Source organism: Colossoma macropomum, unplaced genomic scaffold, assembly GCF_904425465.1.
Source record: "Colossoma macropomum unplaced genomic scaffold, Colossoma_macropomum, whole genome shotgun sequence".
NCBI lineage: Eukaryota > Metazoa > Chordata > Actinopteri > Characiformes > Serrasalmidae > Colossoma > Colossoma macropomum.
This window is the reverse complement of record NW_023494793.1, coordinates 13,349,303-13,364,599: the sequence shown is the minus strand read 5'-3', so window position 1 is coordinate 13,364,599 and position 15,297 is coordinate 13,349,303. Positions and strand designations below refer to the sequence as shown.

The 15,297-nt window shown below is 38.5% G+C and overlaps 2 protein-coding genes across 6 annotated transcripts in view; one reads left to right on the top strand and one right to left on the bottom strand.

Moving 5' to 3' along the window:
- The window catches only part of vps13a (vacuolar protein sorting 13 homolog A), a 55,745-nt gene extending 54,331 nt beyond the window's left edge, over positions 1–1,414 (top strand). For 3 of the 5 annotated variants that reach the window (XM_036578552.1, XM_036578551.1, XM_036578553.1), the window contains one exon: positions 198–1,414. In XM_036578552.1, the coding sequence (XP_036434445.1) occupies positions 198–245 (48 nt within the window). In that variant the 3' untranslated portion in view covers positions 246–1,414. The remainder of the gene's footprint in view (positions 1–197) is intronic. The other 2 variants (XM_036578549.1, XM_036578550.1) reach the window with 1 other exon arrangement.
- A 1,012-nt stretch (positions 1,415–2,426) lies between these two features.
- gna14a (guanine nucleotide binding protein (G protein), alpha 14a) lies at positions 2,427–14,228 on the bottom strand. Its single transcript, XM_036578554.1, has 7 exons — positions 13,773–14,228; positions 4,871–5,055; positions 4,210–4,364; positions 3,888–4,016; positions 3,532–3,661; positions 3,240–3,393; positions 2,427–2,635 (listed from the first exon to the last, which is right to left on the bottom strand). Exons 1-7 carry the CDS (start codon positions 13,891–13,893, stop codon positions 2,445–2,447), a joined length of 1,065 nt encoding a protein of 354 aa, XP_036434447.1. The 5' UTR covers positions 13,894–14,228; the 3' UTR covers positions 2,427–2,444.
- Between the last annotated feature and the right edge of the window lie 1,069 nt (positions 14,229–15,297).

The window sequence follows — 15,297 nt, the reverse complement described above, 5'->3', positions numbered from 1 at the left end:
ATTGCTTTCGTATAACTTCTGGCATCAGAGGTACTTCAGTTTAATGCAACACAGTGTCATTTAGTTATATCCAGTATGTAAAAGGAAAGTGATTTGGAGTGGGACAGTGCAAATATCTGGCTGGACAATGATTTGAGAGGCTGTCTTGAGCTTCGTGAGACTGTTTATCCATACTGACGTTTTATTGTTTTCCACAGTGGGTCCTAGCCAAGCTTCAAGATGCGAGAGAAAGTTTGCCAAAATAGCCCCAGCATGGACGGTAGCCTTAAGAGAACCTGAGATCACAAATACACACAGACCACCTCTCCTCCCCTTAGTGTGTGCCTTTACTTATATGCAAAACAACACTAAACAGACTGTGCGTTGGTCACTCAAAAAACTGTATTCGTACCATACGTTATAGTGACTGTTAGAGGTATGCATGTGTGTGTACACTTAATTGTTTACATTTCTTCTTTTTAGTCACTTTGGCAGCGCAGTCACTGGGTCGAATACCTTGTTTGCATTCAAATATACCAAAACTCCCATTTTATTTAAGCAAAGCTTACATTTTAGTTTGTGAAGGGACAGTCGGAATGGAGAACAAGAAGGAATGTTCATTATTTAGTGGAATGGTTAGGAAGTACTGTAAAGGAACAACAAATTTTACATTTTAAGTGTTAAGCACATATTGGTTAGTCGCTGGTTACATGGAGTTACGTGATTGCAGGTGAACAGAGAAGCGTTTCCCCAGCTCAGTAATTGTTGTGAGCCTTAACATCTGAACTCCATATAACATTCCATCCGTACTACAGCCAAGTAATATTTATTCATCATACAATTTCATCAATGTATTCATCAACAAAACACTACTTACTGCTCCTTTCAAGGCATCCCCACACAAAGCCATTCAGATTTTATATGTGGAGAAGATAAAGACCAATGTATGTATGTATGTATGTATGTATGTATTAACGGGGAACATAAGTAAGAAGTTTAACTTGACCAAGAATGTCTGAAAACAGCTCGGTTTGATGTGCTCTACAGGGGACATTACATGAATATTTTTGTACTTGTTGCTTTTGCATGAAAACATTTCTGTTGGCCATTGTGTGTATAAATGACACTGTTTACAGCTTCTCAACAGTATTGTACTGTAAATATTTAGTGGCTTTGGTACTTACTGTTGATTTATTCTCAGCCTTTCTATGCAGCTTGTACTGATATACTGTACCTTTAACAAATGATACATAAGGGATGACAAATATGCAATAATAATTATCCTTTCAGTGGAGCTAATGAATTGTTTTCTGAAATATTTGTCAGTTATTGCACTGGTAATAAGGCAAAACAAAACCACTGGATATGATTTCAATGTTATCCTGTAATTTTTAACTGAGTATGCATACTGAATAAATGTATTTTGATGAATGTTGTTTGGTTAGTACAGTAATGGTCTTCACTGTAGTTAACAGTAAAGTTTAAGATCACTAGGTATTATTTATTGAATCTACATATATCATTCAGTTTAAATACAGAGAAGGAATTTTAAATCTGCTTAGTTTGTGTAAGCAAATATAATCACACATTACATTAACGATACATAATTTTATACACCAAAAAGCAATTACTATTTTCTTAAACGTAGGACATAAATATGGTTTTATATTTCCAAAAAGACCCATTTTGGTTCATTTTCAACAAAACAAAAAACTTCAACAACACAACCTTTTTTTAGAGTTTTATTTTTTTCCCTCCTGTGTATAGTTTATAGGCATTTTAACTTCCCTACCTAGATTAACTTTGGCTCCATTATAAAGCTGAAAACATTCAAAACCTTCCAGTACTAATTTCAAGAAACCTACATTATCATTTAGACTAAATATATATATATATATATGGCTGCTTGCAATTCAGTTCAGTGCAACTTAGTTAAGGCACATCAAGAGCATTTTGTAACTAAAGTTCATTTGTACATTCAGATTATTATAAATGTAAACTTTGCCCTGATTTTTGCCCATCAGTCAGTCAAAAAGTGCCAAGGTTGACTTTTTTTTCAGGTTTGATCAACCACCTTAGCAATTCTTCACAAGTACCATTTGTGAGGGACAGGGAATACATTTCTGAACATATCATGCCCCCTGCTTTTCCTAATCACCACTACGTTCAGAGAAAACAAATAATAAGTATTTCTGAATTATCTAGTCTGTTATGGGATCAAACAAGGACCCATAAAGAGAATGCTTGTTCACACTCAGAATAAGGCCACAGTGAAATGTGAACTCAAACAGATCTTTATCAGGCCTCTCTTGCTGGCCAAGTCCAGATTCAGCCCTGGAATCCCTCCCATACATGCTTCTGAAGATTTTAGCCAACCACAGAGAGAATGAAAGAAAATGTAATAGCTCTGCACGGTCAGAGGAAGGGATTAAAACAGAGTTCCAGAGTGGAGGTTCAAACCTGGTTTAGACTAGATTGAACTCTTTCAAATTGTGTCTGAGGATGGTGTCCTTCACTGCAGCAAAGACGAAGCGGATGTTCTCTGTGTCGGTAGCGCAGGTGAAGTGGGAGTAGATGGTCTTCTCTCGGTCTGGGTTCTGCTCCTGGTACATCTTCAAAATAAATTCCTGTGCTGCTTTGGCATCATGCTGAGGACCTAGGTACAGATCAAAAACAGACCAAAATGTAGTAAAATAAGCTTAAAAAATGGCGTTGATAAATATATTAAATATAAATGCATTTATTTTAAAATGATGCAAGTTTTCACCATTCTGAGTTCCTCCCTTGGTTCCCCTGAGCCTACCAATCAAAACATTCTCCTACAGAAATCACTTATCTTGATTTAGATGTCAGTAGTGCAGTGGCAGTGAGCATGGGTATAAAAGGCAGGCTTATCTACAGTGCTGCTGAAAAGAATTCCATGAAACTGTGGTTCTTAAAATATGTTTATGATTCAAGACTGTTACAATGTGTCTAATATACAATTACAAAGCCATCATAAACTAATAAAGTAAATACATATCTAATTTTCATTAAAATGTTATACAATCCACTGACAACCTACTATCTTCACATGAGAGAGTTAATAATGAGCAAATGTTTTCCACAGAACCATAGTGTGAATTTGTCTTGAGAGCCCAACACTAGTGACATCAGCATGCTTAGTCTCTAATCTGTCTTCATTATGACTGTCAGTACCAGCGTTACTACTGCTGCAATCATTCGAAACCCCCACAATCAGTAAGTAAATCACTGATTACCTGTAAACTCTGGAAAGTAGTTGGCAAGGTGGGAATAGGTGATCTTCTCCGCCAGAATATCTGTCTTATTCAGGAAGAGAATGACCGAGGACTGCTGGAACCATGGATACGTGATGATGGTCTTAAAAAGAGCTTTACTCTCCTCCATACGGTTCTGGAAACCAGTAAATACAAGAACACATATGAGCCCAGACACCACTAATTAGTTTAACTAATTCGTTTTACATTAGTTATTAACAGTTGAGTGTAGAGCTGATAGTGGACAGATGGGTTGTTTTCATGAGGAACTGACCTCATTGTCACACTCTGCAAGGACTTGGTCGTACTCGCTCAGTGCCACCAAGAAGATGATGGAAGTCACGTTCTCAAAGCAGTGGATCCACTTCCTGCGCTCTGACCTCTGACCTCCAACATCAACCATCCTAATTGCATGAAAAGGTGACTCAAATTAGAAGAATCCCTTTTGTTGTTCGTTAAGTATGGATTTAGTTAATTGCTTCTACATAGACCACCTTGGTACATTCACTTTCATTGTTTGTTCTGCGCTTCACTATTGTTGAACAAAAGCTTTAAAGACAGCTACATGATATTATAACACCATCTGCTATTTGGGCCTATGTTGAAGGCCAGAGAAGAGCAGGCTCCCACCTGAAAATAACATTTTCCAGGTCGAACGGGTATTCAATGATGCCTGTGGTGGGGACTCGTACCCTCAGGATGTCCTGTTCAGTGGGTACATACCCTGGATTTGCAATCCGCTCCAGGTCACTCAGGTAACTATGGCACATGACATGAGGAACACGAAGAAACACATGAGTCGTTGATAATATGTATTGTTCTTTTTTTTAAAGAATGGCATAATAAGAACAGTGCCGATATTGAAATTCACATTGCGTTGTCTCCATCAAGATAACAGACCCACAGTAATGACAGAACTGTATAATATTTACTAATACATGACTGGACTGACTATTTGGCAGAGTCAGATAGTTGATATTCTCGGCGACGGTCGTAACATTCCTGAATTCCTTGGTCGCTCCACAGACTGCGGATGGCCTCCACATAGCTTTTGTCCAACTCCATCACCTTATCAACCTCCAACTCGTTCAACAAATTAGCATAAACCTACAAAGACACATACACATCAGTAATCAGACAAGGAATCGGTGTTCAGCTATGTTTCAGTGCAGTAAAGACGTTGTATGGTTAAAGACTGGAGTACACTGCAAATAAGGAAGGGAGGATATGGTTACATTCCCAAATAATAATGATTCTTTGTTAGTTTCATTGTAAGGATGGGGCAGTTACCAGATTTGATGGTGCACCGAACAGTACACATTAGTAATGTTTGTAATAATTTCATATTCATTTAAATTGTTCTCAATAATTTTGGTATTATAACGGAGTAAGAGTGGTTCGATATTCCTATGTTGAAAGGAACTGTATTAGTATTTTCAAACATTTTCAAAATATTGTAACAATACCAGAATAATACCATAAAACCTGCACAATTTTTGTCACTGAGAACAGAGTACAGGAGATTTTCTTACTGTCCCATATCTATTTTACGGTGTATATGAAAAATGATGAGCACCAGTGCTGCTTTTAACAACTGAATGTGTGTCTGGTACCTGATTCTCGGAATTAGAGAACGATATCTTCAGCATCTCCATAGCTCTGATCATGGACTGCATGGCGGTAACAATGTTCTGGAACACCAGCTTCGTGAAGCTTTTTTTGTCCTCTTCAGTGTAGCCAGAGCCATGAATGATGCGCATCTGTTTGATAAAGGTGCTCTTCCCACTCTCCCCCGTGCCTGAGAAAGGGAGAGAAGGAGGTAAAGTCTCAGATGAGTGCTTTGTCTTCTGTGTCCTTAAATACTTTCAAAGGAATGTAACATTTAAGAGCTCAAATCATGACATGAAGCATTTCTTGCTTATCTGTCTGATTAAAAAAAAGAGCAAACATTTACATACCCTGGTACAGTAACCAACTACTAGCGCTACATTTCTTTGAAGGCTTTGAATGAACAGGACATATGAAAGTGGCTGCTTGTATCTAGCCCACTTCCCTTGTGTATATATTTTTCCTTGGAGAAGAACAAACAGTGTTTCTCTTCAGCAGTTTGGCTAGCACAGTGACATGACTAAAATGATTGTTAAGCTGAGTGGACTTTCAGTTCTAGGCTCCAGTGTTGGCTAGAGCTGATTAAATAAACAACAAACTGCATATAGTTAATACAGACGTTTCTACTGACAGCTCGTAACAGTTATTGAGTATTGCTAAAACAACATTTGTGATAAGAAAACATTTTATAACCTCAGCAACAGCAGGAGCCACATCAGCACACAAAAATAGAGACAAAGTGGGATTTAACTGATAGTTAATGTAAATTACTCACTTTTATTAACAGAAAACCAAGGATGCAGCCTGTGATAATAAAGCCAAAGAAGAAATGAAAGTTGTTAGAAAGAAACGAAGAGGTTTAGTCAAAGAGAGAGGGAGAGAGAAGAAGAAGAGGAGGAAGCGGAGAGGGGGATGTGCTTTACTGATGTCTTGTTTAAATAGAAGGCTTGGTAGGACATCTGTCTCAGCCCTGGCTGTGACCATGGAATCGTTTACAGCTACTGCAGCCACGGAACGGCAGTCAGCCAGAAGGACAACTTGGGAAGGTTTCTTCTAGTGATGGTGCTGTTTATTTATTTATTTATTTATTTATTTTTTATTTTCTTAAACAGAAAGCTTGAGTATTCGTTTTTTTTCCATTGTATAATTGGTTTCAAAACTAATGTCCTTTAAAATTTTCATTGTACGATGGTCATCTAAAATTGCTGTATTCAAACTGCTCAAACCAACACTATTTTTATCCTGTTGGTGTTGATCTGATACCAATACTAGTTAGAGCTGGGCGATATGGCCAAAAATGTTATCACGATAAACAAAATTCATATCAGACAAACACTCAAACAGTGGAACATTTCACAGATCTGTCATGGGAGAGTGGGAGAAAGTGTCTGGTGAGCTGTTTTTATCAGCTGGAAAAGCATGGCTATTTTGTAATAGTCATAATTTAAGAAAGAAAACAGATTATTTTTAGCTGGTGATGAGCGCTCAGCTACCCCGCTACAAATGACATCACAGTATTCAGACACCAGCTAGCGACGACTGGATATTCAATTGTAGTAGTTTAAGGGGTGAACCGCAAAATATCAACACCAGACAAACAGAGTCCTCCTTTTAGGTACGTTTAAACTGAAAGCGGTGCTTTTGTGTCGTGTTTGATCTACAGTATCATCAATTCTCCGTGTTTTGGAGTGACAGAGCGCTGCTTCAAGTTGGCCAGCTGCTAAAAACAGCTAGCCTGGAAAGATAGCGATCTCCTGCTCTTCAATGCCTCACAGCTTCCTCAGTTTACTTTCGTTAAATCGGAGCTGTAATTTACATGAACCCACTTCTTTCTTTCACTTTCGTTGCTTGGGAATGCACTCATACTAAATTATGACTGTCCGAGCGCTGCAACAGCTCTGTAGTTGTGAGGATTGTGATTGTGATTTAACGCTGCTAAAGCTGGTTAGGATGTACAGAAAGAGGTGAGTTCGCTGTAGGACAGTACAGTTACACCACTGACCTCATCACTCACACTCGGTGACAGGAGAGCAGATTGCCGGTCGCTCCACTCAAACAGGGGATGTGTAACTCCGCGTTTCAGCCGTTGCTAAAGACTCATCTTACTCGTGGCCCCCTCCCTCTCTAATCATGTAGTAGTGTCGCCTTCCTTGCAGTAGAAAACGCCTCCAAGGCTTTCGCTGAACGTGGGAGTGTGAGAATGGTGTATTATATCGAACATTTATCGAACATGTCGTATCGCTCTATCGAGGAAAAGTTATATCGTGATAATTATCGTTATCGTTTTATCGCCCAGCCCTAATACCAGTACTAGATTGGTACCAACGGTAGTATTTACAGCTTTCAAACTGTAGTCTGATCGAATGGGACACAATACTGGTAATCAATAAGTGATATCTTTTCATTCTAATGAAAATCTCTTTATATTCACCTATATGGAGTCAGACATATAGTATTCTACAGAAGTCAGAGACCACACTTTGTTAATTTAATTTCCAGTCAAAAACGATTAAATAAAAATATTTATGTTTTAGCATCAGGAAGAAAAGCAGAAAACATAAACTAAGCCTAGTTTTTGCAAGACCACAATTGGCTGCGTAGCATTTGTCACACAAGCAACTGGCATTTCAATAACAAGGAGGCAGTCATTCATGTAGGATCCAAAACATATCATTTATCTTTCTAATTAAAAGTTCTCCTCTTATCTCTGCAACTGTTCCTGCCTGCTAGATTGAAATGTGGCTAGCTAAGCGCAGAATACACGTAATCTATATAACAGATAAATATGGCCAGTAGCTATGTAAACACATTCATGCCACAATATATCCCCGCAGCCTTTCAATTAAGTTACTGCAATAACTATGTGTGGCGGTATGCATGTTTATTAAAAAGTTAACTCTTACAAGTATGTTACTTTCTGAATTTCTGAGATCTCTTAGTCACAGACCGAGTTATGACATTAGAAAGTCTATCACCTCTGAAGAGCCCAAACTGACAAAATCACATTTTAAGATTCCACTGCATTACATACAGGTTTTATTTAACCCACAGGACACAATTTAAGTGATAACAATCTGTTACTGTATTTATAACTCTTTTTAAGACCTGCAAACATTGTCCCAAATAAATTAAACCTTTACATATCGCTGTTGTTGGAAGAAAACCTTGTATCTCTAAAATGGGAACTTTACAGAAGAAGGAAAAAACTACTTTACTTTTAATGTAATTCAAGCCATTTTGGGCCGTTTCTTTTGGTCCATTCATCAGGAAATTTACACACAATGTAAAGGAAAACAGGCATTTTGAAATTATATCTAAAACTGGAAAACGTCAAAAATAGAGATACTTTTGTTTCTGACAGCAGTGATATGCATATTAAATGAATATATCATTTTAAAAGTTACAATAAATAACAATATTATACTTTAAGCTTTCTTTGCAGGCGCTTTCTCTCATTACACTCTCACTTTCACTTTTGGTTCTGGACTGGTTATAAAACAATCACTGATCAGTTACTCCATGTTAACATGAATAGGATCACTCAACAATCTGACAGTACTCGCGCTGTTCTCTTTTTCTACCGTGCTGTGAGGCCAATCAGCTGCACACACACTAAACACACACAGAGCCCACAGAGCACTGATAATAGCCTGTTAATGAAGCAAGATTTATTTATTTATTTATTTATTTTAATTTGAGGGTTGTCCCATTTCGTAGGGCAAGATTTCAACCACTACCCCTTGTAACTCAGTTCCGAGGGGTTAGGGTAACACTCGAAAACAAGGGGTAGGGGTAAAAAGAAGAAATGGGATTGGGCCTTTTCCTCACTTTTAGCCAGCTAGACTTGAAGAAAGACTTATCTGAATGGTAACATGATGCACTTTTATCCCTTTTTTCCCAGTGAAATGATGGTGTAAGAAAAGCGATAGCAACACAGATGCTCATAGGCTAGCCTGCTAACCAGCATTTCACTTTGCCTATATCTTAAAAAAAATGTTAAAAACATGTTAAAATCAAAAAAGATTCCTCTGACACTTTTGGCTTTTCTGCAAAACATTAGTTAGTATCTTCTGACTGGTTTCTGCAGACTGACACACATATTTCAAGCACACACACACACACACAAAAAACAGCACAACTTTAGCTAACCTACCTCGCGTCTTTGCAGCTGTTTCTGACACACTGCTTGCTAGCTAATGTTAGCTAGACTAAAATCTACACTCTTTGCACCGTCACGTTTCAACAAGTGGCCCAGTCAGTCAGTGAAAATGCCTCTTCTAGGCCAGCAAAATTACATGGACACCTCAACAACTAAATATAATATCACACTTTTCAGTATTTCATGTGTTTACTCTTCGCCTTTGTTGTGAGAGGTGTCTTCACTTTATTTTAAAAGTTCTCACAGTGGAAGGATGGACAGAACCACCTGTAGATTTTTTTAGATCTGAAGCAAGAGTGGAGCTTTCTTCTCAAATATGAAAGTGCTGTTTATCTGATGGTGACAGTTTTGGTGGTCTACCAGGTCTCGCACAGTTGCATGGTTATCTCTTGAAAAATTAGCAACTTGTACTTAATGGCCATTTTGACTAGAAGTTAAAGAAACGAAGGGTGGCCACTGACTTTTGAACAGTGCTGCATGCATGTTTGTCTTGGTTACACTCCATCTGCAAAACGGATCGATCTCATGTGGTACTGTATTAGCTGTGGGGAAAGTGAAAACCCCAGCTCTCTCTCTCTCTTTCTCTCAGATTTATCACACATAAAAAATATCTAAACTGATATAACTCTGAATCTTCTATCCAAAGCACACACTAGCAGCATGCATACTAATAACCACACCTTACACACCTTATGTAAGTCTCATCAACGTCAAATGTCAAAAGAAATAGCAAAAAGATTAACAAAACAAAGATGACACAGTTTACTACAACACCCAGTGATCGATATAGAAGAAAACACAATAGTTGCTCCAAAATAGTAGTGGCAAAGTATAACATCCTGCATGCAGACTGATAGCCTGTACTATTTGTTAAACAAATTGTGTTGGTTAGTGTGTAGATGTGCCTGTGGATGTGCCTGTAAATTTATGTGTGTGCATTTATACATGTGTGGGTGCTTTACTGGAAGTAATTTTACAAGTGAAACACAGACAACCAGACAAGCCATACGGAAAACAAGGTAACGTTCCATGCAAAGTCTTATGATCTTGAGTTAAGAAGATACACTGCGATATTCAACACACAAGATTTTGTTATCATGGACACTTTGAAATAACATCACTGCATTTTTGTCACACAAGTTAGTAGTTTTAGTTTCGCAGGTTCCCACTACATTGTTCCATTACAATGATTTTTTTCACTTTATTTGATGCTTGTATAGGTGTTTTATTCAACTGAGCGCCTTCACAGCTCATGGTAAACGTCACAATGCTATCCTTTCACACTCAGTGTGCTAGCTAGTCTACCACCCAGCCCAAAAACACTTATGGGAAACCAAAGACATCATGCTCATATAGAAAGAAAAAACAGGATAACAAAAATGAATGAAGAATACTGCGCTGTTCTATAAAGAGATACAAGTGTTTTTCCAATATTGAAATCCTAAAATGAATGAACACCATGCATAAATGACATTCAGAACACTATACGTATGTACCTGTATTGCTTAATCATGCACTTTTTTTTATTACAATATCGCAATTATGGCGTAAACCATGATTAACTGTAGATAATTTAATTAACATATCACTGCTGTCGATATGTATCTCTATCTTGTATCTCCAAAATGACAACTTTACAGGAGAAGGAAAAAACATACTTTACTTCTAATGTAAGTCAATGGAACCAGACTTTTTTCCCAAGTAATTTTGGATCATTTCTTTTGCTCCATTCATCAAGAAATGTACACACAAAGTAAAGGACAACAGGCACTTTCAGATTATGACAAAACCTGAAAAACATCAAAAATGAAGATACGAGGTTTTCTTCCGACAGCAGCGGTATACATTTTAATACATTAGCATGTGTGTTTGTGTGGCCTATTTTTTTTATTTATAAAAATGATTCTACACATTTCTAATAACTGCAAGGCTATTGCAGTGTGTTGACTCCCACTGAACGATACAAATCTATGTGATTTGACATTGAAATCTCTTTAGGTGGCCTTCATCCTTGCGCTGCTTCTTTGCATGAATTAGCATTCGCACAGTGAATTTCCAAGTGACACTGCGATGCTTCGCACAAATGAAAATGACCAGATTTGAATCCATTTGGCTGCCGAAGTCAGGCAAGAATTCTTCTGGAATGCTTTGTAGTGTCAGGAACAAACTCTCAAGATACACTCTTGTAATGTGCATTACGTTCATGAGCGCTCAGAGAAAAGCAGTTGAATGACTGATTAATTAACGACGACTTCCAGAAAGTGAGGCCCTAATCTAGTTGATCTGTTCCAGACAAAAAAAAACCCTGCTTGACCACTGCTCTACTGCACATAGGGGCAACATAGATGTTGGTAGATGCTGAGGCCTATCTCATTTCCTGTTTGAGGGGTAAGTATTTCCTGTTTAAACAAAGGGCATTTTCATGACTGTACTCTGAAAGTGTGATTTCAATGCTTTATCCTATAAGGAAGGGTATGAGGACTATAGTCATCCCATACATTTCAAAAACGTCCGTTTATACTGCAAGTTGTTGCCAATATCAGGTACCTTTCCTTCAGGTCACTGAGCATCTTCCAGGCTGTGCGCTCATGTTCCTCTACATACTTAGAACACTATTAACAGACCCAACTAATCTTGAAGTTTAATATGATTTAATATATTGTCTAGGTTTCAGTTGGCCTAGAATTAACTCAGAATAAATAAAAAACAACAAAGATGAACTACAAGTTGCAGCCATTCCTGACAATGATGTTAGAACTGGACGTTTTTCCTTTATGGAACTAGAAAAAACATGTTCTGTTGAAGATTTGTTTGTTTGTTTATTCAGTCATCATCCACCCATCCATCTATCCATCCATCCATCCACCTTAACTGTGCACCTTTCTAATAAGCTCACTTTTTATGGTGTATTTGGGAAAACTGTCACCAGTGGTCAGCCTGCTAATGACAAGGCTTATCACTGATTTCAGTGACCACTTGTGTTCTCTTGATAAAGAGCCATTAACTTGATCTAGCAACTCATTCATGTTGCTTGTTTATAAACTGTTCATTTGAAAATGGTAACATACAATACAGTACTACTGTTCCCTGGCTGTATATCTTTATTATGCCTTTATTACACTGATGGACAACAAAATGATTTCGCATTCATCAGAAAAATTACACAAGGCCAATAAACAGTTTATTCAGGCTTGAGGACATCATTTTCTTAGGTTTGACTTTAGGACTAATCCTCAAATAAATGTATAGATTTTTTTGAATTAAAGTACCTTTTCCAAGAGTTTTAGCATATAACCCGTTATCTGTGCTGTTTGTTTTTATGTAGCTTCTTCTGTCACATTGTTAGATAATTCTCCTTATAACCTGCAACCTGTGCTATTGTTTCCACGCTGAAGTTCGACCTTTCCGTTGGGCCGAGTCCCTCGAGAAAAGCTAATGTGGTCAGTCAGTGGGATAATGAATCCATGGGGGACTCTGATCGGACTTACGCATCGCCGTGCTGGTGTGTGTGGGGGCCAACTGCACAGCCATTTGCATCATCCTCATATAGCTGAAGCACTTCCTCACTCTACCACAGGTCAGAGGGAAAAGGGGACAGGAGATTAACGGCAGACAATAGTGGCGCGAATTGGATTCACATACGTGAGCTAAACTGACCTTTTTACCTCCTACGACAGGGAGAAAGAGACAGGCAGGTAGGCAGACAGGTGCCGCAGCTGTACGCCTGTGCTGGAAGGATGTTTGCTATTGAGGAAAGTTTGCTTAGGGCACATTCATGGCATGAACCTCAGCTTTGCATGCATTTGCATAGACAGAGCAGTCATGGTGACTGTGCTGCCAGAAACTAGAGTTCACCAAACGGTGTTATGGTCGCCATAAGCCACACGCACACTCCACCCAGGTATTGCCTCTTCGACTACTTTACCTAAATCTCATCTATCATTATTATGAGTTTTTTGTGAAACCAAATAAAACAAAAACCTACTAGCTTCTCATTCCAGTCAAACCAATGTGCTTTTTCCTAGTTCAGCTAACTTACTAGTTGAACTGGGGACTAAAACACTTGTGAGAAAAAAGCTTAACATGGCTTAATGTGCTAAAACAACAACCTAGGAACACCAAACCTCTCTCTCTCACTACAGATCATAAGCTCTCTGTTGCTGAAAGGATGAACTTGTGATCTGAAAAGAAGCAACAGTAACTAGTAAGAATCTCACTGTACATTTATAATCCATAAAATCACTGCTTTCTTTTTTGGATCACAGGTTCATCCTTTCAGCAGCAGAGAGAGCTTATGACCAGTGGTGGTTTGGTGTTCCTATGTTACTGTTTTACTACAATAATCCACGTTTAGCCTTTTCATTATAATGGGTTTAAATGGAAAGAAAAAAGGATGTCCCTTGAACTACTGGTTTGACAGGGACAGAACAGCCCCTGTACTACAGCTAATTTCTAATGGTAACGTCCACTTAAAGGAAGGGTTCACCAAAATATCAAATTTACACCTTACGTTAACCCTAATGTGGCAAAGACTTTGAGTGACAGACTTCCACAACTTCTTAGCTAGCTTATATTAGCCAGGGCAAAACTAAAGAAGCAAACTTCAGACAACAAATATGTATATCAATTAGACTTTTCAGTGAACCACTCCTTCACAGAACATCGCCAAAGGATAGTTTTTCGTTATGGTGACATGACTAGCTAAGCCAGTCAAACCGTGGTACTGAAACTGAAGCGCCTTTACTCACCTAACAGAAGCAACTTCAGCTCTCTCCGAGAGTCTTTCTTGTCTCGTCGAAGCTGCTTGTCTATCTCTTGATTAATCCTCTGACACTCTTTCTCCTCAGCCGACATACAGCACCCAGCCATGGTCGCCCAGTGTTTTGAACCCTGGTACCAGTCTTCGTTAAAAACAGTCACTCGGACTCTACTTTAAAAGTGCGTTGGCCAACCGTCGTTTCCCTCACCGAGCTACGAAGTCATGTAGCTATAAGCTCCTCACAGGGGGGTCCGGCCTGTCATGAACTTACTTTTTTCAGTGTAAATGACGAGTAACTGTCCTAACTGAGAGAAAATTCGTCTTTTCTAACATCCTAAGTGCTCCTTCCGAACTGTTTTTGCTCGGTTTTCTTTCTCGTCCCGCTTTTACAGAACACGAAGACCACAGCGACTATCCCTGCAACTCCCGCGCTTAAGAATCGTCTCGTGCCCATCCCTGACACCCACCCGTTTTCCGGAAAGCCACGCCCCCTAGGCTTGGAGCTCACGCTCACAAGCGGCCCTGCTCTGCGATTGGATAATGTATGACACTCACAAACAGTCTGACGGATCTCTAAGCCAATCGCAGCGTAGGAGGCGGGGTTTTATGAATGTGGGTGGAGGGGGGAAAGCACCTGCCGCCTGGGATGAAAATTCTTATCAACCTGGAATGTCTTTAGGTTCCGTTTTAATCGGGGCATTTTATAGCAAATATATTTGAATCTTTGCTGTTCTACAAAATAAAATAAAATGAAATAAAATGAAATATCCCTTATAACACTAACAGATTAACCCTTTCAAATTAAATTGCACTGAAATAAACAACTAAAAAATAATAGCCTTATAACTATATACTAACATACTAATTAGCCTATTTAAAAACAGAGAACAGTTTTTTTTTTCCTCCAAATTATTAATTTGACTGTGTGAATCATCAAACTGCAAAACCGGACAGCTGCTTCTCTGGAAAATGCCCCCATGCAAGTCAAAGTACAGACAACATCTCCTACCTTGTTGATTGCATTCAAAACAGCAAGGCACAGATTTGCAACTGTTTTCCAAGTGAAAGTGGATTTTCGTTTTCTTTTTTGGGCAAGAACACACTTAAAGCGAAGAGCACAGGGTCTTATTTCCATGTTACAAAATCAAGGCACCATTTCGTCTCCAGACTTTAACAGGGATATTTCATAACAGTCTTATAGGAAGACTCCAGCTGTTTCTGTAGTCTACACTCTTAAAAAAGACAGCTCTATAAGGGTTCTTTAGTAAAGAAAATGGTTCTGTATAGAAACATGAACACTCAAAGAACCCTTTGCATGATTAAAGAGTTCTTTGCATCATGAAATGGTTCTTTAGACTAATGGAGAATGGTGAAGTAGATGGTTCTACATAGAGTCTTTTTGAAAAGGGTTCTATATAGCACCAAAAAGGTTCTTCTATGTTCTTCTATTGTTACCAGCTTGACATCATACCAATAGAAGAACCTTTTTGGTGCTATATAGAACCCTTTTCAAA

Coding starts and splice junctions, on each gene's coding strand:
- gna14a (XM_036578554.1), bottom strand. CDS start 13,893: ATGGCTGGGTGCTGTATGTCGGCTGAGGAGAAAGAGTGTCAGAGGATT. Junction 4,365..4,870: donor TCTCTAATTCCGAGAATCAG/GTACCAGACACA, acceptor GTGTCTTTGTAG/GTTTATGCTAATTTGTTGAA. Junction 4,017..4,209: donor CTATCTGACTCTGCCAAATA/GTCAGTCCAGTC, acceptor CATGTGCCATAG/TTACCTGAGTGACCTGGAGC.